We start from the raw sequence: 27,176 nt of genomic DNA on the forward strand, positions 1-27,176 counted from the left end.
TAAACTATGGTCTGGAAACAAAATCACCCCTTAGCACATGGGGGATATGGTTGCAATTATGAGATAGAACCTGAATCCTGAACGTAACCAATTTTATCCTGACCTGATTTTTTGAAAGACAGGGAACGGGGAAGCCAACTCTGTGTTTGGTTGTTTTGCTTTCAACATGAAAACCACTCAATGACTTGCAGTCTTTTTTGGACAACTTTTAAAGAATTTTTTTACTTGGGGGAAGCTCAGATTAATCGTCTAAATCCTCTTTAGATGGACCTATATTTGCCATTTTTGTTTACATGGTTAGGAGTCTTCAAAGCAGTTTGTTTTCCTAAAAGGCTTTGCTTTTCTCTTCCCCATTCTATGATCAAATAGCTCTAATGCTGGATTTAAGAAATCATAAACCTCCTTGAATGCCAAAGACCCACTGTATTTTTCCTGGTGGATTCTTGCAAAAAGGCCAGGAGGTGGGGGAAGGGGGAGAGCATGGGGGATGGGGTGAGGGAAGCCCTTATTAAAACACAAATCTCTTCCCTAATAGCCAAAGGCAATGGAAACGGTTGGCTACATTCATTCCTTTTTTGCATAAAAGCTCTTTTGACAAGTTTTCTGAATAGTATAATTTCTTTTTTATTGCTTTTTAGTACATTGAGTTATTTTTGACTTATCACGCAGTGATAATAATCTATAGCGTAAACTCTAAAAATAAGCTGTAGAGTCAAATTATAGTGAAAAGTAATTGAACTGTTTCTAGTGTATAAAACTGTCCAGGTCTATCAACTCAAAAAAAAAAAAAAAGAAAAAAAAAAGCCACCCTTTGGGGACTTACAGTTCTTTTCATGTTCAGAAATGGCAGAATGGGTGTTCACACTACTGCCAGTGTCAATGGAATATTTTTGGCTGAATTTACCTTTTTTGTAGCCAAGATTGAGTTAATAATCTTCTCTTAACATGTAGATTTTGTCTTCCTTGATTTGTTATCTTAATGCATGGTTTTAAAAACTGAACTCTTCCAGCACTTGACATTATAGCTTTTGGGGGATATTCTGAGGACTTTGACCAAACATGTTCATTTCCTCTGCGACAGATTTTTGTCGACAATGAAGCAGAATGCCCTGCAAGGGGTGGTGCCCAATGAGACGGAAGATTTGAATGTAGAACACCTACAGCTGCTCCTCCTCATTTTCCACAACTTCACTGAGAAGGGCCGGCGGGCCATACTGACCCTTTTTGTGCAGATCATCCAGGAATTGAGTGCCAACGTGGATGCGCAGGCGCGCTCCGTGCCTCTCATCCTGGCTCGCCTCCTTTTGATCTTTGATTATTTGCTTCATCAGTACTCCAAAGCACCTGTGTATCTGTTCGAGCAGGTACAGATTAATACATTGTTTTTGCTTTACTTGCTACTGTCAAGAGAGTTTTTCTTCTCAAGTTGCCATGATCCAAAGCAAAATGACCTGCTCACTTTAAGTTTTAGCCATTTGTTGTAGTAGGTATATGATTAACTTTAGAAGTACCATTGGACTTACTTATATCTGTGCGCTCATACTTTGTATTTAGCCACGATCAGTAAGTATAGGTTATTTGATTTGATACTTTTGTGAAAATTGGATTATGGGTTCTGTTCACAGGTGACCTTTGAATTACCTCACTTTAGCTGGTGTCCAGCTCAGTGTCCTGAGCATCTGCGCTCCATGAGTATTTGTTAGTGGTTGAATGATGGTTGGGCAGTAAGTTTTATGGATTAGTAAACTCTTTTGTTGTAGGGATCCAATGTGAGGATGGGAGGGCCAGTTAAGGATTATTCAGCATTTCCTAAAATGTTTGCTTGGTCAGTGTTCCCATTATATGTCAGCAAAAAGATGCTCCCCAGAGAAGTCACAGAAAAATCTAAAACTTCATTTTGGTTTGTGAATTTCCCAAGCTTTAATATATTGATCAGTTATAACGCTTATAGTGAGATGTGGAATGTGGCTGTGTATCTTTCTTAATTTGAGTATTTGTGTTTTAAAAGGTGCAGCATAACTTGCTGAGTCCTCCTTTTGGGTGGGCAAATGGATCTCAGGACAGCAACAGCCGCCGGGTGACCACCCCTCTCTATCATGGGTTCAAAGAAGTAGAAGAGAACTGGTCTAAGCATTTTTCATCAGGTCAGAAAGAAGATTGTCAGCAAGAAACTGGCTCACTGGTTCTCACTGGGGGGATTGAATTTGGTGTTTAGAGATTACTTATTTATTTTATTATTATTATTTTTTAGTTTATTTATTTTTTTAGAGATTCCTTAAAATTCAGTCTATTCCATATAGGTGGCAAATACCAAGGGATTCAAAACATTTTTGGAAATTCACTGTCACATATCCCACATAAATTTAATTTAATTAATTTATTTTTAAAAGATTTTATTTATTCATGAGAGACAGAGAGGCAGAGACACAGGCCGAAGGAGAAATAGGGTCTATGCAAGGAGCCCGATGTGGGACTCGATCCCGGGACTCCAGGATCACACCCTGAGCAGAAGGCAAAAGCACAACTACTGAGCCACCCAGGCGTCCCTCCCACATTGATTTAAAAGCCAAAACCAAAAACAACATTGAGACATAATTAGGAATTCTTGTGTCTGCTCATAGAGTACAATATATGGATTCCTTCCACTCTGAGTAATTACATTTAGTTTTCCACAGGAATGTGGTTCTAACCCACAGGCTGAATTTCCTTTTGGGTCATGATGGGATACTGTCAGAAAATAATGGGAACTGTGACCTTTTCTGTGGTATTTCTCATGAAACACCATTCTTTTGATAAAGTACCTTTTGTGTTTATTTTTAGTGTGTATTTGCTCATCCTGAGGAATTGTTAGCTGTTAAATGTATTTTGTGGAAACTCTCATCAAGCCTATGTATGAATTTTCTGTGATTGGGAGCTCTTATTACTCAGTCCCTTTGATGTCGGGGAGATAACATATAAGGTTTTTTTTTTTTTAAGATTTTATTTATTCATGAGAGAGAGAGAGAGAGAGGGGCAGAGACACAGGCAGAGGGAGAAGCAGGCTCCATGCAGGGAGTCTGACATAGGACTTGATCCCAGGTCTCCAGGATCACATCCTGGGCTGAAGGTGGTACTAAATTGCTGAGCCACCCGGCTGCCCCAACATTTTAAGTTTTAATGTAGTTAGTCTAAGGACCCAATTTTGATGATTAATATGGTGATTGTAGGGCACCTCTGTTAGTTATCTTCTAGAGCAGTGGTTCTTAACTAGGTAGGGATGATTGGGCCTCATCCCCACAAAGGACCATTTGGCGAGATCTAGAGATCTGTTTGGTTGTCACCATGGGGAGGGTGCTAAACATCCTGTCTTGCACAGGGCTATAGAATTATCTGGCCCCGAATGTCAGTAGTGCCAAGATTGTGTTTTCAAGTGTCCAAAGTATTTTCCTAGTTTTTACATTTTATAGTTGCTAAACAGAGTTGAGATTGAGACCATTCTTTCAATGAGCCCATTGTTTTTTTAGATGCTGTTCCACAACCCAGATTCTACTGTGTCCTGTCCCCAGAAGCCTCAGAGGATGATTTGAACCGACTCGATTCTGTGGTACCAGGAATTTTAAAAGATTTTACTTATTTATTTGAGATAGAGAGAGCACACACGAATGGGGAGGAGCCAGAGTGAGAGGGAAAAGCAGGTGCTCTGCTGAGCAGGGAGCCCTTCTCGGGGCTCAATCCCAGGACCCCAAGATCCTGACCTGAGCTGAAGGTAGACGCTTCACCGACTAAGCCACCTAGGTGCCCCTGGTACCAGGAATTTTAAAACTCCATTTTACATGTGGGATCAGATGGTTTCCACCAAAATCAGTCTGTCAGGGAAAGAGGAAATGACTTGCTTTTTGTAATGAGGGAATTTGGCCTGTATTAGGATTTGAGCTTGTACTAGAAAGAAAATGTTATTTTGAGATTTATTTGCTGGGCTCCACTTTCACTGTGGGGGTTGTTCTTCCTGTATCTGTTAGTATCTTCATGTGCAGATAATTTTAATGGACAAAAATAGTTGCCTCGTTCTAACGCCTGCATTTGTGTGCTTCATAATAGCCCATAAACTGAGAGAAGTCCCTGAGTGGGCATCTTGCTGCAATGAGAAATTCTTATCAGTAATTTGAATGAGCTATTTTGCCAGTTGTGAGGTTAAATGATAATATACGAGTAATACACAGAATAATTCAAAAAATAAAAAATTATTTTTTTCCCCTCAATACTAGGCATGTGATGTTCTTTTCTCTAAGCTTGTCAAGTATGATGAGCTTTACACTGCACTGACTTGCCTGCTTGCAGCTGGGTCCCAGCTTGATACAGTCAGGAGGAAGGAAAACAAGAACGTAACAGCCTTGGTAAGACCATTGCAGCCTGGGATGATTTTAGAGAGTTTGCAGTGTGTTTGATACTTGGGTAACAGTTCTGGGAATTTCTTTCTGGGATCTAATCAGTTCTTGAATTACCTATTTCCAGAACTGGCTGATATTTCAGTATTTCTAGGTAGTTTGAGTGGCTCTTTTTACTTTAGAGATACTTGAACCATTTTTGTCCTTTTTTTGTTACATTTAGGAAAATGTGACTTTGAGAGTTAAGGACTACTAAATATCATACCTTCAGTGAAGGGTGGTTGATATGTGACAGTGGAAGTCTCCCACTCATGCTTTTTCTATGGTCCCATTAATGTGTCTCTACCTCTAGAAGCCATAACAGCAGTTCAGGCCATAGAAAGGGGCACTTGATGATGGGGTTGCAGGGCAGAATGTCCTACTCTCTTTTGGTTACTTGCTAAATTTCTTGGGGAGCCAGAGTTGTCTTAAAACCATGATATTGGCCTGTGAGATGTGCACAGGTGGAGCAAATTATTTATATGTGTGTTTTACTATTTTCTGCATTATTAGCTATGTCTATTTTATAGACCTAACAGACCTATAGAACAGACTTGAGAGCCAGGTCTCAGTTGAAAATCAGGACTATACTGTCTACTTTAATTGTTGTATTTGGAACAGGTATTACTGTCAGGGAGTTTGTGACTCAATACCACAAGTGCTGCTGTGATTGTTCTTTTTGCTTCTTCTAGGAGGCCTGTGCCCTTCAGTATTACTTCTTGATACTGTGGAGGATCCTAGGGATTTTGCCGCCATCAAAGACTTACATGAACCAGCTGGCCATGAACTCACCTGAGATGAGTGAATGTGACATCCTACACACGCTGCGGTGGTCTTCCCGCCTCCGCATCAGCTCCTATGTCAACTGGATAAAGGTACCACACTGTCACATAGGGCTTGCTGCCGAGGGGTGGCCAAAGCCACTATGCTCTATACTTGTGGGAACTTGTCAATTTAAGGGTAATGAAAGCTTTAGACTCTGTGTATTAATCTCCTGAACATTTTTTCTTGCTGTCCAAATAGGATCACCTTATCAAACAGGGAATGAAGCCGGAACATGCTGGTTCTCTTCTAGACCTGGCATCCACCAAGTGCAGCTCGGTGAAATACGACGTCGAAATTGTAGAGGAATACTTTGCTCGACAGGTATGTTCATTTTGGGTTAATAACGACAGGATTTAGTTTCTGCCACAGCCTTTTGCCACAACTAATTAATGTCTTGGGTACTTTTAAAGATCTCATCATTCTGTAGCATCGACTGTACTACCATCTTGCAACTCCATGAAATTCCAAGTCTGCAGTCTATCTACACCCTTGACGCTGCCATCTCGAAGGTTCAGGTCTCCCTGGATGAGCATTTTTCCAAGATGGCCGCCGAGACCGATCCTCATAAGTCATCTGAGATCACCAAGAACCTGCTTCCAGCCACACTACAACTCATTGACACCTATGCATCATTCACTAGGTGTGATGGGCTGCCTGCCCACAGATGTTGGAAATGGGGAATTTAGATCCTTGGGTTGTTTACTTTCTTTAGAAGCCTGAAAATTCTTCAAATTGAACATAGTGGTTCTAGGACCATTCACTGTGCAGATCCTTAAGGACTCAGAATCTTAACTTTTTTGTTTTTTTTTTTTCTTTTTGTCAACTTGGTTTTTTTTTTTTTGTCTCGGTAAAATGTTTTTTTTTCTCTAATATAAATGGGTGCCCAATGAGAGAGTTTTCAAATAGTTCAGGAAGAGTCAGAAGAAGTTTGATTTCTATAAATCTTTAAATATTTTCTAGCATTTAACTTGTAGGATACAAGGAAAGATCATGAAATATCCCCAAACATATCATTGCTGTTATTCACTAAGATGAAGCTTTAAATGCTCTTTAAATTTCATGGTAGGTAGTTAGAGAAAACACATTCTGTCATGAGTCTGTATTTTGAATTCCAGTCCTTTCTGAGATAATACATGTTGCAAATTGCACGTCCTATAGACTTGTTTTGCTTGATGTTTAAATACTGTGGAATCTACCTTCAGTATATAAAAATGAGGAGTTTATTCACGAAACAAGATTTCTGTGTTTTCTTGTAAGAAAAAACTGGCAAAACAGTCTGACTTCATGTGACATTAGTACAGCACCGTTGAGGAATGGCTACCCTGTGTAGCTGTTCTCCTGGGCCCTTTTATGCTCATTTACTTTATCTGGTCCTTATAGATTTCACTGTGCCGCTCCTGTTCTGTGGAGCTTTTATGCTAAAAGGGACTTGGATCATTATAAAGCTTAACTAATGCCTAAGTGTGAATATCTTGCAGTAAGTAGAGTTAGGACCATTGCTGGAGGTACCGTTCTTGATGATACTTGAGCAGTAGGCATGAATAGCAAATGGGGGTGCTTGCAGTGTGTCAAGTACTTTTCTAGGTGCCAAGGGGATCACAGTAGCAAAGCTGACCAAGTCACTGCCCTCTGAGAGCTTCTCGGCTCCAATCTGGCCCATTAGGCCAACTCTCTGTACTAAGCTAGTGATAAATGTTCCTGGCAATTAAGTTGGTTAAGTTCTGAGTAAATACAGTTGAATTAGTTTTGAAAAAGTATAGTACAGGGGCACCTGGGTGGCTCAGTCGGTTAAGCGTCTACCTTCAGCTCAGGTCATGATCCCGGGGTCCTGGGATCAAGTCTCATGTCAGGCTCCCTGCTCAGCAGGGTGTCTACCTTTTCTTTTCTCTCTGCTGCTCCCCCTGTTTTTGTTCTCTCGTGTGCTCTCTCTCAAATAAATGAATAAATAAATCTTAAAAAGTATAGTACAGCTGGCCCTTGAACACCGTGGGATTGGGGGAATGATGCCCTTGTGCATTTGAAAATGTGCATAAAACTTTCGACACCCCCAAAACATAACTACTGATAGCCTACTATTGACTGCATGGGGAAGTAAAAAGGGCTTGAATAGGGCTGGAGTTAAGAGCAGAAGCTACCCTTTAAATTTATAGCCGTTTTGTCATTTTCCTGAATTATTGCAGTCATTGCGTTACTGAGAAGTTTGTTAGCGCATATTTTACATATATATGTATTATATGCTATATTCTTACAGTTAAGCTAGTAAAAAGAAAATGTTATTAGGAAAGTCATAAGGAAGACAATATGTTAATTGTGCTGTATTTGTATTTATTGACAAAAACCCATGTATAAGTGGACCTGCACAGTTAAAACTCCTGTTGTGCAAAGTATACTTCCTGAGAAGTATACTTCTCAGAGCTTTCGTTATATGCACTGCCAATCGTCCAAGACCAAGGAGAGGTGGGTAGGTAGTATTCACTGTTTGCCAGGCTCATTTGTCCTGGAAATTGTGTTTTGAGAACATTTCAAAGGATGGGATATTCTTTGGGAAAAAGCTACCCATTGGAATTATTACGAGATCACAGAGGCAGGTAATGTCAACTACAGTTAATAGATAGGAAACTGAGGTACTGGTGTTTCAATATGTCTAGGGCTGTTTCTTCTAACTATGATAGGAATAGATTCTTCAGCTTTCATGTATCCCCCTATTTTCTTTTTTTTTTTTTCAGAGCCTATTTGCTACAGAACTTTAATGAAGAAGGATCCACTGAAAAACCTTCCCAGGAGAAATTGCATGGTTTTGCTGCTGTTTTGGCTATTGGCTCTAGTAGGTGCAAGGCAAACACTCTGGGTAAGTGGATGTGCTTTTGAAATGCTATACTAGTAATAGGTCTAGTCCTGCCACTTCCATACCGGTCTACTGACATTTACCACTTCCTGGAACCTTTGTGAGTGTCAAAGGCTGACATAGGTTTATCTGTGTCAGTCCTCTCGGGAGCCTTACGAAGGATTACTTTCCCCTTTTACTCAGTAGGAAACTAAGTCTTAAAGAAGTTAATTTGCCTAAAGTCCTACATCTTGTAAGATGAGGCTGGAATCCAAACCAATGTCATTTGATTCTAAAGCATTAGCCTGTGTTGTTTTCCTTTTCATTTATAGAGATTGGGAAGATTAACGAGCTGCTGCTTTGTGCTGGCTAAACCCCCTTCCCGTGTTAGGAATGATCTAGTAAAAATGGAGGGTGGGGAAGCAAAGGGCTTCAGCAGTTAAGATAGTAGTTACCCTCTAAATTTATAGCTGTTTGTATTTTCTGCATTACAAGCTTTAAATGCCCTTTTAGTGTTCAGATAGGCACACTTTTGGAAATTAAATTCTCCTACTTCATAGAATGCTGTTCTTGATGTGCATTAAGAGTCCCTGCCCTCAGAGGCACCTGGGTGGTATAGTCGGTCAAGTGTCTGACTCTTGATTTCAGCTTAGGTCATGATCTCAGGGTCGTGGGGTCGAGACTGATGTCAAGGTCCCAACTCAGCAGGGAGTTGATGCTTGAGATTCTCTCCTTTGCACTCCTCGCCCCCCGACCCCTGCCGTGTCTCTCATTCTCTCTTTCTAAAATGAATAAATCTTAAAAAATAATAATCCTTTCCCTTAGATTCATCTTGAGGACAGAAGAGATCAAAGTGCTACCTGTTAGTAGAAGGTGTAGCAGATGCTGAGTAGCAGTTTTAGCCTGACTTGTAGTGACATGCCCCTGCCTTGCATCCTGTTTTCAGTTGTCATCTTTACTTGCAAGATTAGAAAGTGACTATGATAGGACGTGAAAACCTTATAATTGGCATTGTTAGCTATTAAGCAATTAGCTAGTTCTTGGATGCAGTACTGCTATTGAAAGATCCATCTAAGCAATCTTAGTAATGATGTTGACAGCTTGGGCAGTGGTGTATCTTTCTGCATTTGGGCTTGGCTTTAAAATACTATGTGTCATTCTTTCCATCTTGTGGTGAGTCCTTGTCCTTCCTGTTGCCTCCAGGTCCCACCCTCGTTCAGAATTTGCCATCCTGGGTCCAGGCTGTATGTGAATCCTGGAATAACATTAGCACCAATGAGTTTCCCAACATCGGATCCTGGGTGAGTGTCTCTTCTCAGAGTAGAAATGGGCACTAGCCATTCTTTGTTTTGTTCTTATTCCTTAGGCTGAAGCCAAGTGCCAAGAGGCTTGGTATGCCACAGGATATCTGCTATGGCTGAATTGATAATCACAGGCTCAGCTTAACCCAGGTGGTACCCAAGTGGCCATTTTGTTAAGCAATCTGTTATCATGTCACGGGACAACCACTTTATTACCAGGAGTCTCCTTTTCCTTGTCTGTTTAATCCTGAGATGTAAAAATTATTTTTTTTTTTTTCTGAGATGTAAAAATTAATTGTATTACATGTAAGGTGCCTGACACAGTCTTCGGCCCCTGATTCTCAGTAAATGTGAACTGTTTTCATTTTCTTTTTAGGAAAATAATGTCATGAACCTGCTCGTTTTGTCATTGTTTTATAGGGTAGCTTTCACGTTCTGGAGGCTGTTTACTTGACCTTTGTGTATGCTTTGCTCAAATTGTCTCTATTAACAGATTATTCCCTTGTCACTGTTCTTTGGAAAAGCCAAGTACTATAATCTTGTTATCCCTGCTTTATAATTGTGACCTCTGTTTACATCACCCGGGGGGCTGTAGCAGAAGGATAATGAAGATATTTTGAGGGAGACCTGATACTTTGCAAAATACACATCCTTCTTAATTATTAGAGAGTGTAGTTTTAGTGTTAAATAGAATATATTTTAATTATTTGAAAACTGGCATTAGGTATCTTAACTCTTTAACCAAACTAACCTTTTAACTTCTTTTTTTTTTTTAAGATTATTTATTTCTCTATTTATGAGAGACCCAGAGAGAGAGAGAAAGAGAGAGAGAGAGGCAGAGACACAGGCAGAGGGAGTAGCAGGCTCCATGCAGGGAGCCGATGTGGGACTTGATCCTGGGTCCCCAGGATCAGGCCCTGGGCTGAAGGCAGCGTTAAACTGCTGAGCCACCCAGGCTGCCCACCTTTTAACTTCTTTTTTAGAGGGGGAGAGGGGAGGGTGAGGGAGAGAGAATCTCAAGCAGACTCCCTGCTTAGCCTGGAGCCTAATGTCGGCCTCGATCCCATGACCTGAGCTGAAACCGAGTTGGATATTCACTGACTGAGTCACCTGGCACCTGAGACAGAACCTTTTTTTTTTTTTAATGTTTTATTTATTCATGAGAGACACAGAGAGAGGCAGAGACAAAGGCAGAGGCAGAAGCAGGCTCCCTCTGGGAGCCCGACGTGGGACTTGATCCCAGGACCCCAGGATCATGCCCTGAGCCAAAGGCTCAACCAATGAACCACCCAGGTGCCCTGAGAGAGAATCTTAAGCAGGCTTCATGGCCAGCATAGAACCTGAAATGGGACTTAATCTCAAGACCCTGAGATCAATACCTGAGCTGTAATCAGGAGTTGGAAACTTAACTCCCTGAGCCACCCAGGCACTCCTTAACTTTTTAAATTTTGAGTTACCTTTGGGATGCCTGAGTGGCTCAGTGGTTGGGTTCCCTGCATGGAGCCTGCTTCTCCCTCTTCCTGTGTCTCTGCCTCTTTCTCTGTGTGTCTTATGAATAAATAAATCTTAAAAAAAACTTTTTTTTTAGTACCTTTGAACTAAAATTTGTTAATTGTTTCCTTGGTTCACTCCACTTTCCTCCCCAGGATGAATAATAGTGTATACTGAGTAGAGCCATTGTCTAGAAACCTCAGTGAGGTCTTAGTTTATGCCAGTTGTTTTTTCCCCCATGTGAGAATTTTATCCTGGGTAGATGGTCTGTCCATTCATGTCGGTTTTGTTTCCTTTCAGCGCAATGCCTTTGCTAATGACACCATCCCTTCAGAGAGTTACATCAGTGCTGTGCAGGCTGCTCACTTGGGGACTCTTTGTGGGCAAAGTCTGCCTCTGGCTGCTTCCCTGAAGCACACCCTCCTCTCACTGGTCAGGCTGACTGGAGATCTTATTGTGTGAGTACCTACTATGGAGCCCTGTGTACTCTCTATGCCTGTTTTCTGTCATAGGTGAAGGACGATGGAGTTTATTATAATAATCCTTTTCTTGAATGCTTTTATAAGCAGAGAGAGTCTATTGTTTCAGAGTGGAGTGTGAGCATTTACCTAGAATGTGATGTGAAAAGTAGCAGAATACTTCCTTCCCTCTTGCAGGGAAGGCCATGCAGGCTTTAAATCCTATTGTAATTTGCTTTGTATTGGAATTTTAAGGTGGCAGTAATGTATTTCAAACCATGCATCTCCAGAATCCTCGTGAGTGTTAGATTCTGCTCTTGTGGGAACTGGGGCAAGCCAGTGCCTTTGTCTTCCAGTACACAGGTCATTGGTGAAGTCCTCTATCACATGGCCTTAAAAGTGACCCAGATTCCTGGAGTTCTACAAAAGTTGTCTGGGATGGGTTTCTAACACTGGTTTCAGTTAATTTTCTTTTCTGAATATTATAAAATATATCTTCTATTTTTTTTTTAAGATTTTACTTATTATTCATGAGAAACACAGAGAGGGGAGAGAGAGAGGCAGAGGCACAGGCAAAGGGAGAAACAGGCTCTATGCAGGAAGCCCGACATGGGACTCGATCCCAGGTCTCCAGGATCACACCCTGGGCTCAAGGCGGCACTAAACCGCTGAGCCATCGGGGCTGCCCATATCTTCTATTGTTAATTGAACATTTTAATGAATGAGCTTTTTCCATGGAAATGATTTTTGTTTCTGCATAACGCAAAATGAAACTGAAGTCAAATGATTACACGTATATAAAAGATAAGTATCAAGGGAAAAAAGACTGGAATAAATGCCCTCCTTAGTAAATGATTGAATTGCCTTATCCTCGCTTTTGCAGCTTTCGGGGGGAGTATATTCACTAATAGGGTTCCCTTTTCTTTGCTGAAGTTGGTCCGATGAGATGAACCCGCCACAGGTAATTCGGACCCTGCTTCCCCTTCTTTTGGAATCAAGCACTGAGAGCGTTGCTGAGATCAGTAGCAACTCCCTGGAGCGCATCCTGGGTCCTGCCGAATCTGAGGAGTTCTTGGCTCGAGTATATGAGAAGCTGATCACTGGTTGTTACAACATTCTGGCCAATCATGCAGATCCCAATAGGTGAGCCTAATTGAGGGGGACATTCAGGCTCCTGAACCAACGCTGGCTTCTCTATGTCATTAGTTAATGGCTTATTGTGTTTTTTAGCAGAAAGTTCTATATCTGTGTGCATTTTATCTTCTTGTGGATGTGCACAAAAGGTTATTTGGAACCCACTTTTCTGATTGTTAGGAATTAACTTTGAGCAAATGGAAGGCTTAAATGGTTCACATCTGGAAACTTTAAGTTATTGAACAGATACTTATCAAGTATCATACTTGATGTAATGAACTGTACAGAGGAGTTTCATAGAATTTGTAACATTTCTGGAACTATACCTCTAAGATGGGTGTGGGGAATAGTTAGTCTCTCACCATTGTTTGACTTTGGTAGTTTAGGCCATAGTGATGTTGGTAAGCCTTTAGGACCAGTAGAGTAAGTTGTAGCTTGTCCCACAGAGAACTTCTTAAATGAAGGGTCCAAATATGGGCATTCTTGACTTCATTTTTGAGGACTCCAGAGTGTCTTGGGCTCTCTTTTTTTCCTTCCTTCCTTCCTTCCTTCCTTCCTTCCTTCCTTCCTTCCTTCCTTCCTACCTTCCTTCCTTCCTTCCTTCCTTCCTCTCTCTCTTCTCTTCTCTTCCTTCCTTCCTTCCTTCCTTCCTTCCTTCCTTCCTTCCTTCCTTCCTTCCTTCCTTCCTTCCTCTCTCTCTCTCTCTTTCTATAATATGAAACAGCAGTAATGATTCTTTGAACTCTTAGCCACTGACTGCATGCTTTATCTGAGATTTTAGGAACTTTTTTGTTTTGTTATAGTTTAATGTGTTAGACATGTACTGAGCTCCTGTGTAGCCAGGCTTTTATGCTAAGCTTTGGGAAAAAAAAAATGAATATTGCCATTAAGGGTCAGTCATAAACTTTGGATTTTTAAAAATAAATATAGGAAGATACTGAAACAGACCTTCATTCTGGTAGTAAATTTTTCTTTTTGATCCTCAGTGGACTGGATGAATCCATCTTGGAGGAATGTCTCCAGTATTTGGAAAAGCAGCTGGAAAGCAGCCAGGCTCGTAAAGCTATGGAGGAATTTTTCTCTGACAGGTTAGCCGTATTTTGTTTTACTCAGTGAGCATTTTTTGAATGCCTCCTGAAAGCATTAGGTATTTTTTTCTCGGGGAAAACTTAAGGCCTGCTTAGGTATTTGTACCATGGGGAGGACTTAGATTAATTGCTGACTCCTTCGGGTTATTGATGAGGGGTCTACCTCATGAATACCTGGTGTCGTTGATTGGCGAGTGACCAGCTACCCTTGGGGAGATGGCGTCATGAAGAAATGGAAGCGGATGCCTTTTTATGTGAGGCTTAATGTGATTCTCCCATTTTTTCCCTCTTCTGCCTCCCAGTGGAGAACTCGTGCAGATCATGATGGCAACAGCCAATGAGAACCTCTCTGCTAAATTTTGTAACCGAGTTCTGAAATTCTTCACCAAACTCTTCCAGCTGAGTGAGTGACAGCTTTTAGTAATCTTCTTATGGGAACTTTGATGTCCAGCTAATACTGTGCATATCTTCTGCCCGAGTATAACTACCGCATAACAAGTGCAGAGAATCCCTGCAAGGAACTTGAAAAGGAATTTGAAAACTTACTTGAAGCCTTCCTTCCCCCTTTCCTGGCTCCCAGTTGTTGCCTTCCCTCCTGTCCCTACCCTTCTTCACTGACCACCCTTCTTGGTCTGTCCCTAGCTGAGAAGAGCCCTAACCCGAGCCTTCTGCATCTCTGTGGCTCTCTGGCACAGCTGGCTTGTGTGGAGCCTACACGCCTCCAGGCCTGGCTCACCCGCATGACCGCATCACCCCCAAAAGACTCCGACCAACTGGATGTGATTCAGGAGAACCGGCAGCTGTTGCAGCTATTGACTACGTACATTGTTCGGGAAAACAGGTAGAACAAATACATTGGGTCATGTGTTCCTAAGAGCCCCAAGTGAACGTTGAGACCCATTTGTTGATTTCTTTCCTTCAGGCATTGGTCCTTAGCCTTTTGAGTGCTTCCAGAACTCTCCTCACTAGACTTAAGGAATCTAGTAGAGCTCCTTAATTTCTCCTGTGGAAAAGTTTTGAAGTGACTTGGCCTATCAGTTGTCACATGGGTGAATGTTTTGTGCTCTAATAGCTGAAGTCCAAAACTGGGTGCATATATATGGAGTAGGGAGGAAACGGGGGGGCAAGTCACATATTTAATGTTTAATTTTCAACATCCTTGTTTTGTTTTTTTAATTCTATTTATTTATTCATGAGAGACATAGAGGGAGAGAGGCAGAGACACAGGCAGAGGCAGAAGCAGGCTCCATGCAGGGAGTCTGACATGGGACTCGATCCCGGGTCTCCAGGATCATGCCCTGGGTTGAAGGTGGCACTAAACTGCTGAGCCACCCAGCCTGCCCAACGTCTGTTATTTTTATACATTTAAAAGTACAGTCAGATTCCTGTTGTGTATTTAATACTTTGCTATTTCTTTTCTACCAGCCAAGTTGGGGAAGGTGTGTGTGCTGTGCTGCTGGGTACCCTGATCCCCATGGCGACAGAGATGTTGGCCAACGGTGATGGGACTGGTTTCCCGGAACTCATGGTTGTGATGGCCACCCTGGCCAGTGCAGGTCAAGGTGCTGGCCATCTTCAGCTCCACAATGCTGCTGTGGACTGGCTGAGCAGATGGTAAGATGATGAAATTGGAGGAGCCCATTTATCGGTGCAGCACTGCTCTTAGAGAAAAGGGGGTTAATTTGTTGCAGGTTATTTTCTTTGTAGCTTGGAGTGAGTATAAAAGAACTTGAGTCTCCCTTTTTCTTGGAGATTGAGGGAGTGGCCTGTAACTGTTCACTTTAGATTCCACCTTCGTCCCATTCTTAGTAGGGTTTCCTGTTCATTATTCCTAAGAGAAGTCTTAGGGAAAGTGTGCCACGTGTTGGTGATCAGGCCAGAACACCCCAAACTTCAGTGCTTTCTCCGAATGACTATGCTTCCCAGCGTCACAAATTAAACCAGGATTCATGAAACTGGTTCCTTTTCTTTGATTCCTTAGATGATTTTTGTGTCTCTCCTGCCCCCCCCCCCTTTTTTTCCTTTGGGACAGCAAGAAATACCTATCACAGAAGAACGTGGTTGAAAAACTGAATGCCAATGTGATGCATGGAAAGGTAAGCGAAATGCACCTTGACAGCAGTCAGGAAGTGATGAGTCTTCTTTGTGGTCATGTAGAAGACTCTCCTTTTGACTGGTTCCTGGTCCTAGCCAGCCTGCCCACAATTTCAAAGCCCTGGGGGTGTGTAACATGAACTACCTGCTCTCAGGCTTCTACTAGGTTATGAGGAATGATGAGGGGAGGGAAGGGGGAATACAAGACGATAGACAAAACATCCAACTGAATCCTTAAAACCTAGTAAATTCTTGCTATTTTTAGATTTTGTTATGTTGTGGAAAATTGTTCCCTGCTCCTGCATTGGAACTTTGTGCTCTGAGTATGTGTTTTAGGGGGTTACCTACTGCCTTCTCAGCTCTAGTCCACTTGCTAGTATTGTTTACTGCTGAGAAGAAGGGTTTTTAAACTGACAGAAATCTTGCATTCAGGCATTTTTCCTACTTGCCCTACCGTGAACTGGACATAAGTGGCTAAAAAGAGCTAACTGGCCTCTGAGACCTAGCACAGCACCGTTCATGTCTCCTTTCCTTTCTTTCATGTTTCTTCTCTCAGCTCTGAACTGTCAGAGTGCAAAGGGAAGGAACTTAGAAATCTGAGGCCTTGACGCCAGGTGCTGGGATTTTAGGCAAACCTAAGCTACTGGTAGTGGTTTGCTGGAAGACTTTTTGCTTGGTTTCTGAGGCTGTTCCTTTCTTATTGCATTAATTTAAAACCTGGTAATGTAAGTGTCTTTCACCAGTGGTTAAAAAAATACTGATGGTAGGAAAAAAGCCAATGAGAGCCCATTCATACTTTTAATCTAGTCTTTTTTGTTTTCTTTTGTTTTTTATTTTTATTTTTTTTTTATTTTTTATTTTTTTAAAGATTTTATTTATTCTTGAGAGACACACACACACACACACAGAGATACAGAGATACAGGCAGAGGGAGAAGCAGGCTCCATGTAGGGAGCCTGATGTGGGACTTGATCCCCAGACTCCAGGATCAAGCCCTGGGCCAAAGGCAGGTACTAAACCGCTGAGCCACCCAGGTGTCCCTCTTTTGTTTTTTAAATTGAGGTATCCTTAACATGACACTAGATTATTTTCAGGTGGACAGCATAATCATTAGATGTTTGTGTAGGCTGTGAAATGATCACAGTAAGGCTAGTTAACATGTCTTCATACATAGTTCCAAGATGTTTTTTTCTAATAATGAGGGCTTTTAAGATCTATTCTCTTAGTGACTTTCAAATATGCAATACAGTATGTTTTTTTTTTTTTTCAGTATGTTGTTAACTATAGTCCTTATACTGTCTGTGTATTATATCCCTGTGACTTATTTATTTTATAACTGGAAGGTTGTAGGTTTTTTTTTGGTAAAGATTTTTATTTATTTATTCATGAGACAGAGAGAGGCAGAGTCATAGGTAAAGGGAGAAGCAGGCTCCCTGCAAGGAGCCTGATGCGGGACTCGATTCCAGGACCCTGGGATCACGACCCGAGCCAAAGGCAGATGCTCAACCCCTGAGTCACCCAGGCATCCCAAGGTTGTAGCTTTTGAACCCACTTCATCTGTTCTCCACTCACCCCCTCCTTCTCCCTGCCTCTGGCAACTACCATTCTGTTCTCTGTATCAGTCATCTTTTCTTGAATGATTTTTGCCTCCAGTTTTACCTGCTTTCCTGATTTCAGGTTTGCCTCATTTTATAGCATTTTGTGGAGAATGGTTTTTGTGCTTAAGAATGAAAGAATCACATTAATTCAGTACAGCATATTGACTGGCTACATGTGGTTACAGTGCTCAGAGCTGAGGAAATAGATAATGTAAACATGTTTTTTTGTCTGCTTTTAAACCATTTCTCTGATCTTCAGCTTTATTGGGAAAAGTTTGAGAAAACACAGTATATAATAATTAGGTATGGAGAAGCTAAGGTCTCTTTGGTATGATGGTGGTCTTCTCTTCTAGCACGTGATAGTCCTGGAGTGCACGTGCCATATTATGTCTTACTTGGCTGATGTCACCAATGCCCTGAGCCAGAGTAATGGTCAAGGCCCAAGTCACCTCTCAGTGGATGGGGAGGAGCGGGCCATTGAGGTGGACTCGGACTGGGTGGAGGAGTTGGCAGTGGAAGAGGAAGACTCCCAGGCTGAAGATTCAGTAAGTACCATGTAACCATCCAGGCAACTGGTTATTAGTGGCTGACTGACTGGCACTGACACAGCTCATGCTAACCAGCCTTTGGCCCTCTTTTCTAGCCCTGTGCGCTTCGAAACTCTCCCACTCCTGTCTGCTTTCTCCCAGCTTATATGACTAATGCCAGACCAATTTTCCAGGTCTCCAGAGCAAGCTGTGGGGATCTAATCTCTTAGGAAAGGGGCTGTTGAATAAGCATATGCCTTCTTCCATCCAGAAGTCACTTACTCTGCAGTTGTTTGGTTTTTGTATCATAATGGAGTCCTAGGGATGAATTCTTAATGGTTATGGTGTGAACTCCCTTACAGAGAAAGTGGAAAAACTTTTTTCTCCTAAAGATTTATTTATTTATTTAGGGGGGAGGAGAGGGAGAGCTTGCATGAGTAGGAGGAGGAGCCGAGGGAGAAGAAGAGAATAGCAGGCAGAGTCCCCGCTGAGGATGAAGCCCGATGCAGGGCTTACCCCCATGGTTGAGATCATGACCAGAGCTGAAAATAAGAATCAGATGCTCAACGGAGTGAGCCACCCAGGTGCCCCTAGGTTTATTTTTTTCTATTCCTACAACATTAAGCTCTCACTTGGAATTGTAGCGCATTTATAGCCTGCAGATTATTTTCCGGAATAAGTTTTACTGGTCATTTATGAATTGACTGTTTATTCTCTGTAGGGTATACTTTTGGGGGTGCCTGTGTAGAAGGGTGTATTTCTGATTAAAAAGATTTGTTATCTTTGAAGGATGAAGATTCTCTTTGTAACAAACTCTGCACTTTCACAATCACTCAGAAAGAATTCATGAACCAGCATTGGTAAGAATAGTTCTCTTTCAGGTGAGGATTTGTTGGGTCTTGACTGTTGGGGCTGCTGGGCTTATTTGCTCATTCTTATTCTTTGTAGGTACCACTGTCACACCTGCAAAATGGTGGATGGAGTAGGTGTGTGCACAGTTTGCGCCAAGGTGTGCCACAAGGATCATGAGATTTCCTATGCCAAATACGGGTCCTTCTTCTGTGACTGTGGAGCCAAGGAAGATGGCAGCTGTTTGGTGAGAGTTTGGAACATTTCCTGGGCTAGGAAGGGTGACTTATTAGTGACACGGGAATGCTAAAGCCAGATTGGGAAGCTGCCATGTCACCTTCATGGTGGCCTGGGTCTAGGAGTACGTTGGGTCTGTCACTGATCATGGCCTAAGTGCTTCACTTAGAATGTTAGAACATGCAGGGTCATTAAAAGGTCTTGTAGTTTTTTTTCTAAGATCTACTACCACAGGTTTGGATATTGTAATCAAGACCTGTCGGTGTGAGTGGGTAAAGTGTTAACTATTAGGTGGGTATCGTGAAAATCAGAATTTAGGCATTTGGATATCATTTAAATGGTTGGCTGATTTCTCCTCCTGGTCCAGATTTCCCTCCAAGATCTCAGGCAGTGTTTCATCTGGGTTGTGGTTCAGGCTTTGGGCCTCTGATGTTTTCTGTCTCTAGGCGCTGGTGAAGCGAACTCCTAGCAGTGGCATGAGCTCCACTATGAAGGAGTCAGCCTTTCAGAGTGAACCCAGGGTTTCTGAGAGTCTGGTGCGCCACACTAGCACCTCTCCAGCTGACAAGGCCAAAGTCACCATCAGTGATGGAAAGGTTGCTGACGAAGAGAAGCCAAAGAAGAGCAGCCTATGCCGCACAGTAGAGGGCTGCCGGGAGGAGCTGCAGAACCAGGTGTGCGTTTTGGTGGTGCCTGGGATGCTGGGTGGTGTGTGGAGCCTGGCAGGTTGGTTCACAAGCAGGCTAGGCGCAGGGCTGATATAGCAGTGCGCCTTGAGGGGCTGAGAGTTACTTTCTCTTTTCTGTGAGTTGGCTCATTTTCACAGGACTGATATGAGTAGGATGTGTTGTCAAGCCCCTGCCTCACAGGGAGGGATTTGAGACTGAGGAGTACTATGGGAATTTGCAGGAGAGGGTGTCTTTTAGTTCTAGAGTACCTTTCTTGGCCAGGGTTCCTCATCTGAAGTACAGACTACAGAAAGTGATTTACGTGATTGTTTTCTCAGTTTTCTCAAGGATGGCATGTAACTAGAATGATTCTAGATGCACAGGAGAGAATTTAATCATACGTGATGGATATATTCTAGCATTAGGGTAGGGTATCTGTGGGATTTCTTTTTTTTTTTTTTTTTGGTGGGATTTCCGGTTTAGAAAGATTGCTCTAGAGTTTGTAGCACAAATCTAATGTTATTGAGAGGAAGAGATACGGCTAGAATATCAAATTGGAAGTGAGGAAACTGGATTCTAGATTGTAGAGTTACTGGCAAGATGTATTATGATGAGTACGACTTGTTATTTTTTTTTTCTTTCTTTTTTTTTTTTTTTTTTTTTCATTTGTGTATTTGGATTTTTCTCAGGCCAATTTCTCCTTCGCTCCTCTCGTGTTAGACATGCTCAATTTCCTCATGGATGCCATTCAGACCAACTTTCAGCAGGCTTCAGCTGTGGGGAGCAGCAGCCGGGCTCAGCAAGCCCTCCGGGAGCTGCATACCGTGGACAAGGTGGTTGAGATGACAGATCAGCTGATGGTGAGTGTGTCCGGAGGAGCATATTTACTGAAATGCTAAGTTATGCCGATACTCTGAGGAGGATCCTTTGGACAGCCAATCCCTAGCTATCCAGCATGAAGATCCATGTGTGAGGGTATCTTCAAAAGAAGAGACAGAAAAGGTCATTTGGGCCAACCCAGTGAATAAGTCCCCTTTTCAGTTCATAAAAATAGATCAACTCCCAAGATGTTGGAGATAGCATCTGGGGGCAATTGTAGTAGAATTTCTTCTGAATCTAAAGTAGAAAACCTCTTCTTCCCTAAGATTCCACTGGCTTGCAGAGTTCATGTTTGTCGTCTTCTGCTTATAGCCCTTCAGGCAACTCTCCCTAGCTCTTCATATGAAATGGCTTAGAAGTCCTGAGTCATTATCCACATTAAGTCCTCTTGCTCGCACTGAGGCTAGGAGTTCTGGTGTGTTCTGCTTGTCCTGTGTAGTAGCAAGTGTAAAGTAGTGAAAACCAGTGTTAAGTGTCTGTGCTTCTGTAAAGGAAGTGCACAAACGAACAAGGTATGGGAACCGATCTTAGAGGGTATCTGTTTTTAAGGGAGAAATATTCCCTCGGAAATACACACACGTACATACATACAGATATTTTGATATTTTGGTAAAAGTGGTAATGGCTTTTAGACTTCGAGCTATTAAAGATGAAGTTAATTATTGGGATAGTATTGGTGATCATAAAGTTGCTGACTTTAGTTTTGCAAGGTCAGATGAATGGAAACCATTCTGTCATTAGCATCATTTCACTTAAAAAAAAAAAGAGGCATTTTAACATTTCAAGAAGCCTATACTTTATTAATTAAATTTAGCTTGGTGAAACATTATTATGTTATTCTTACTGGATTGACAATAACTTTGAGAGATTCACCTAACTGTCCATAGATCAGAGACTGGAATCTGTTGCTTTTGAATGACTGCATCGTATAGTATCTCAGTCATATGAATAGTGTATGAATCCATTTGATCTCTTTGCCTTACTATATTGCATGTTCTCTCCTTCCCTCTTTGCCAGGTTCCCACCTTAGGCTCCCAGGAAGGTGCCTTTGAAAATGTTCGGATGAATTACAGCGGAGACCAGGGCCAGACTATTCGACAGCTAATTAGTGCCCATGTGCTCAGGCGGGTGGCTATGTGTGTGCTCTCTTCCCCGCATGGGCGCCGCCAGCATTTGGCAGTTAGCCATGAGAAAGGGAAGGTGGGTTTCCGATTCTTTCCTACTCATTTTAGGTCATGTTTGTCTTTTTTTTTTTCCTTTAAAGATTTTATTCATTTATTCATGAGCGAGACACAGAGGCAGAGACACAGGCAGAGGGAGAAGCAGGCTACCCAATGAGGGACTTGATCCCAGCACCCCAGGATCACGACCCAAGCCAAAGGCAGACCCTTAGCCACTGAGCCACCCAGGCATCCTGGTCGTGTTTGTCAAGTGCTAAACAAAACTGATGACTATGCTCAGGTTGGCCCTCTGGGAAAAAGTCTTGGATTCTAAGAATGCTTTAGGGGATGGAGCTTAATGAGCTTTTTCTATTCCACCCCTCAGTTTGTTGATAAGACTTAGAGGCAGTGGGACTAGAACAAAGTTGCTGTTTCTCATTAGTAGTTTCCCACTCAAAACATCCTTCAAGCCCTCAGAGAAAGGTAATGACGTGATTACCTAGGACAGCATGGCTCCCAGGCTTGGCCTGGTTTGGTCATGCTGGAGGGAGGGCACAAGTCAAGAGAATAAAAGTCTTCATGGGAAGACTCAGTGTTCCTTAGTTTTTCCCTGTCCTCCTGGCCCACTGTGGACACAGGGAAGCTTAGGTTGTTTTATAGAATTGGTAGAGGTTGGAACAGTGGCAGATATGTTAACATTTTTCTGTATTCTGGTTTCTTTATCATCAGTAAAGTTGTTTTAACTTTATCTTAAGTGAAAAACAAACTAGAAATCCAAATAGTCCATAAGATCCCTCTAAGATACTTAAAAACAAAACAAAAACTTGTACAGAAAACTAGAAAGGAAAAAAAAAAAGAAAACTAGAAAGGATGATAGCATACAGGAAGTGGGGTAATGATCTTCGTGAACTGATTATACAAGGAGGAGTTGGTTTCATTACTCCTCTCTTTTGTTGTCACTTGAAGGAGGAAATTAAAGGCATTCCATCTCTTTGAGCCGGGAGAAAGGGTTTTCTTAAGAGGCTTAGCTGTGGACTAGTACCCCACTGAAGGAGCTTTTGTTGGGCTCTATGTTCTCTAAGAGGACGGCGATAAGGAAATCTGGCAATTGTCCCCTTGCAGATCACTGTTCTGCAGCTCTCTGCACTCTTGAAGCAAGCGGATTCCAGCAAAAGAAAGCTGACTCTGACCCGCCTGGCTTCTGCTCCCGTCCCTTTTACTGTATTGAGCCTCACTGGGAATCCCTGTAAGGAGGACTACCTTGCTGTGTGTGGGCTGAAGGTAATAATCTGATCTAAGTTTGATTACTTCTTGCTCTAGGTCCTGCATGGATCGCATTCCTCTCCTCTCCTTTGTTCTCAGCGCCACTTTCTTTTTTTTTTTTTAATAATAAATTTATTTTTTATTGGTGTTCAATTTACCAACATACAGAATAACACCCAGTGCTCATCCCGTCAAGTGCCTCCCTCAGTGCCCGTCACCCATTCACCCCCACCCCCCGCCCTCCTCCCCTTCCACCACCCCTAGTTCGTTTCCCAGAGTTAGGAGTCTTTATGTTCTGTCTCCCTTTCTGATATTTCCCACACATTTCTTCTCCCTTCCCTTATATTCCCTTTCACTATTATTTATATTCCCCAAATGAATGAGAACATACAATGTCCTTCTCCGATTGACTTACTTCACTCAGCATAATACCTTCCAGTTCCATCCACGTTGAAGCAAATGGTGGGTATTTGTCGTTTCTAATGGCTGAGTAATATTCCATTGTATACATAAACCACATCTTCTTTATCCATTCATCTTTCGATGGACACCGAGTCAACGCCACTTTCTTGTACTCATTGTTGAGATGAAAACTTAAAAGCTTTTGGAATATAAAAGAAATCTTTCTCTGAATTTCTCCCAGCTCTTGCAGATCTTTCTTGTGTTGGAAGTGATTTTTGTGTGTGTTCTTGAAACCTGAGTGTATTATCTGACAGTGGGAACACTATCTGAAGGCAGGGAATGTTCAGGAAGACTTGAAAGAGCTGAAATGAGTTAGCCTGCCTCCTGCTATCTTTTAACCAGTCTGCTCCTTAAACCCTGTGCAGGACTGCCACGTGTTGACCTTCAGTAGCTCAGGCTCTGTTTCGGATCACTTGGTGCTGCACCCTCAGCTGGCAACAGGCAACTTCATCATCAAAGCTGTGTGGTTACCTGGTTCGCAGACCGAGTTAGCGATTGTCACTGCGGACTTTGTCAAGGTATAGTTACTGTTCTTTGATGATGTAGTCCTAGAATGGTTTTGTTTTTGAATCCAAAATGTCTGATCTCCATTCTGTGCTAGCTTGTCCCAGGAATTAAAGATAAGCAATCATGACATTTTTGTCACCTTTTGTTATGGTGCCGAGCAAGAGCTTTCTTTGTGTAGGTGATAGGACATTGATTCTGGTTCTACCCTTGCTATATCACGTGCATGGCTCTTTCTGTACTCGTCATAGAATTTGTAGATGCATATCTGTCCCCTAGTCATTCCTTGAGGGAGAATAAAAAGATACCCATCTTTGTATGCTCAGTGCCTGACACTTCCAGACCTTTGTTGGAAGGAGAAGGAATACCCATTACTCACCAGTGGCAGGTCTTTGGATTTGTCAGGATAATTTGGGGGGTGGGACTGAAATAGATCTCCCTTCCTTCTGTATTGCAGATTTATGACCTGTCTGTTGATGCCTTGAGCCCGACCTTCTACTTTCTCCTGCCAAGCTCAAAGATAAGAGATGTTACCTTCCTCTTCAACGAGGAGGGAAAGAACATCATTGTTATAATGTCTTCAGCTGGTTACATCTATACCCAGCTCATGGAAGAGGCCAGCAGTGCCCAGCAGGGACCCTTTTACGTCACTAATGTGCTGGAAATCAACCACGAGGACTTGAAGGTTTGGGCAGATACTGCTTTCTCCTGCTGTTCCAGATCTCATTAGCATAGCAGCTCTTCCGTTGTTCTTTTCTCTTTAGTCTCTGACTTTTCCCCTAATGGCAGAAATACTTGTCCTCGAGGACCAAACTGATTAACTGTGAAGTTCCTTGACTCTCAGGTTATTTTAAGATTAACCCACAGGGCTTAAATTTTTAGAGCCCATATTCATGATTTAAAACTAATAAGCAGCAAAACCGGATGCTGGTCCCGAAGGCAACACTCGAGATTAATGCAAGTGTCATATTTTTGCTCTGACAGGACAGTAACAGCCAGGTGGCAGGTGGCGGTGTGTCCGTCTACTACTCCCATGTGTTGCAGATGTTGTTCTTCAGCTATTGTCAAGGCAGATCATTCGCAGCCACCGTTAGCAGGACAACTCTGGAAGTATTGCAGCTCTTCTCCATCAACATCAAAAGGTGGGAAGGAGCACTTCATGTTCAGCTTTCACAGTGCCCGTGTTCAGTGGGGAGATGCCCTGGCCCAGTGCTGGCGTCTCTGAGGAACCTGGTGAACCTTACTTTGCTCCAGCGGTCCTTTCCCTTTTACAAGCAGAGGGCACCCAGTGTTGGCAGGTTGGCTGTCTGCATGGTTTGTCCTCCACCATGCAGACCCCAAGCTGTAAGAGGTGGTTTGGGGACCACTGTCACTCAGAAGGAAGAAGCAATGGTCAAGGCAGTGCATGTAGCTTGGGTGTGCTAACGGAGTTTTGAGAAGGGAGCATCAGTTGCTCCTAGACACTGACAGGACCAAAATACCCTTTAAGTTTTCCTGCTGGAGTAGTTGATCGGTACACAGAACATGGTGTCAGTAATGGGGGCATGGTTCACAGGATTGGGGGGCGGCGGGTAGAGGCTTGCATCAGGTGTACGGATAATAGAGGTGCACATGAGGTGGTGAGTATTTAGGGAGCTAGGAGGAAGAGACTTAGACTTTCTTCCTGTCTTTCCTTTCTGCCACTGAGGAGCCAGAAAAGTGCTGTAGGCCAGGTCTCTCTGGCCTCTGTGTTGTGAAACGTTGTGAAAAGCAAATGGGATACCATTCACACAGAATTTCACGTACTTGGAGATGCTTGATAGGACTGGGGATCATGTGCCTTAAGCAGCTCTGTTCAGTTGACGACCTCTAGGCACATTGAGACCCCTCTTTCCTCAGACAGTGGAAGCCAGCAGAGGAGATTTCTAAACCAGGACTCTTGCTGGGGCCACACAGTGGGTATGTGAGAGTATATATGTGGCTCAGAATAAACTTGAGACTCATGGGTAACTCCAGGCCCTGGAAAGATGCATTGCTCTGGAGTCAAGTGTTTGGTTGGGATGGCCTTTAAGTCAAGAAAAAAATGACTAGGGGTGATTGACACTCTGACTGTGGCCAATTTTGTTGTCTGCAGTTCCAATGGTGGCAGTAAGACATCTCCTGCCCTTTGCCAGTGGTCCGAGGTGATGAACCACCCTGGCCTGGTATGTTGTGTCCAGCAAACTACAGGTGTGCCATTGGTAGTTATGGTGAAGCCGGACACTTTCCTTATTCAAGAGATTAAGACGCTGCCTGCGAAAGCAAAGGTGAGTGCCAGATGCTCCTATCACTTGGCTGTGAAACCTGGTCTAATTTTATATTTACGTATTTGTATGTTATGTTCCTTGCCCAGCTCTTTCAGTAGAAGAGGCTTGTCAAAGAATTTTCACCTGTTTTCTCCTAGATGCCTTTTCCCTGTTGCTCTTCTACACCCCTTGACTAACTGTGGAACTAGTTGGATCTCTGCCTCTTTTTGTAGATTCTGATCTATAGTTGTGAGAACTCTTACACTCCTTTGTCCCCTATGCCAGATCCAAGACATGGTTGCCATTCGGCACACGGCCTGCAACGAGCAGCAGCGGACCACGATGATCCTGCTGTGTGAGGATGGCAGCCTGCGCATTTACATGGCCAACGTGGAGAACACCTCCTATTGGCTGCAGCCGTCCCTGCAGCCCAGCAGTGTTATCAGTATCATGAAGCCTGTGCGAAAGCGCAAGACCGCTACCATCAGTAAGGCCCTTCCTGAAAAGACTGGTGGGGGAACAGGGATGGCAGTCTTTTAGACAAGACTTGGAACAGACTATGATAAATCTCCATGAAGAAAGAGTGCCTCTCTTGCTTGCCTGTTTTGTAAAGGTAGAGGAATAGGTGTTAGTTAATTTCCCAAAAGCAGTGTCAAGTTTTCTGAGGCCAGCAGTGTTCTTGTGATTTTTAGAAACCCATGGGACAGATGGCAAGCATTCACCAGCTTTCTACTTTAGCTCAGTGGTTCTTAGGTGCCGTCAAAAGAATGATCTCGTGGACCTTGTTGGACAGATTTTTCTCTGGGTTTGGGGAACATGGCTTGCCTGACGTGAAGTATAAGATGGAACCGAGGGAATATTGCTTCCACTTAGCAGTTCCCCACCGAGCAGCAGAGAACCCATTATAGATCTCTGAGCTGGGTGTTTTGCTCCTGGCTGATAGAGGACTCTTCAGGATGTGAAGGCTTGAATTCAGGAATGAGTGACTCTAGCTAAGCAGAAACCTTTGCAAGAATCATCCCCTGAATGAAATTTGTCTTAGGGATCCCTGGGTGGCGCAGCGGTTTGGCGCCTGCCTTTGGCCCAGGGCGCGATCCTGGAGACCCGGGATCGAATCCCACATCGGGCTCCCGGTGCATGGAGCCTG

General features: G+C 42.9%; 1 protein-coding gene across 5 annotated transcripts in view; it reads left to right on the forward strand.

The window, feature by feature from the left end:
- The window catches only part of UBR4 (ubiquitin protein ligase E3 component n-recognin 4), a 132,809-nt gene that overhangs the window by 30,793 nt on the left and 74,840 nt on the right, over positions 1-27,176 (forward strand). For all 5 annotated transcript variants that reach the window (XM_035714056.2, XM_025446817.3, XM_025446816.3 and 2 more), the window contains exons 19-46: positions 1,082-1,364; positions 2,009-2,144; positions 3,504-3,583; positions 4,245-4,373; positions 5,096-5,278; positions 5,427-5,549; positions 5,639-5,868; positions 7,955-8,076; positions 9,256-9,353; positions 11,145-11,302; positions 12,236-12,445; positions 13,423-13,524; positions 13,827-13,927; positions 14,167-14,365; positions 14,950-15,138; positions 15,557-15,620; positions 17,570-17,761; positions 18,533-18,603; positions 18,692-18,839; positions 19,276-19,503; positions 20,187-20,357; positions 21,394-21,576; positions 22,659-22,817; positions 23,627-23,779; positions 24,223-24,450; positions 24,750-24,907; positions 25,879-26,050; positions 26,315-26,516. In XM_035714056.2, coding sequence (XP_035569949.1) covers positions 1,082-1,364; positions 2,009-2,144; positions 3,504-3,583; positions 4,245-4,373; positions 5,096-5,278; positions 5,427-5,549; positions 5,639-5,868; positions 7,955-8,076; positions 9,256-9,353; positions 11,145-11,302; positions 12,236-12,445; positions 13,423-13,524; positions 13,827-13,927; positions 14,167-14,365; positions 14,950-15,138; positions 15,557-15,620; positions 17,570-17,761; positions 18,533-18,603; positions 18,692-18,839; positions 19,276-19,503; positions 20,187-20,357; positions 21,394-21,576; positions 22,659-22,817; positions 23,627-23,779; positions 24,223-24,450; positions 24,750-24,907; positions 25,879-26,050; positions 26,315-26,516 — 4,472 coding nt within the window. The remainder of the gene's footprint in view (positions 1-1,081; positions 1,365-2,008; positions 2,145-3,503; positions 3,584-4,244; positions 4,374-5,095; positions 5,279-5,426; positions 5,550-5,638; positions 5,869-7,954; positions 8,077-9,255; positions 9,354-11,144; positions 11,303-12,235; positions 12,446-13,422; positions 13,525-13,826; positions 13,928-14,166; positions 14,366-14,949; positions 15,139-15,556; positions 15,621-17,569; positions 17,762-18,532; positions 18,604-18,691; positions 18,840-19,275; positions 19,504-20,186; positions 20,358-21,393; positions 21,577-22,658; positions 22,818-23,626; positions 23,780-24,222; positions 24,451-24,749; positions 24,908-25,878; positions 26,051-26,314; positions 26,517-27,176) is intronic.

This window comes from Canis lupus, chromosome 2 (genome assembly GCF_003254725.2).
Source record: "Canis lupus dingo isolate Sandy chromosome 2, ASM325472v2, whole genome shotgun sequence".
Taxonomy (NCBI): Eukaryota; Metazoa; Chordata; class Mammalia; order Carnivora; family Canidae; genus Canis; species Canis lupus.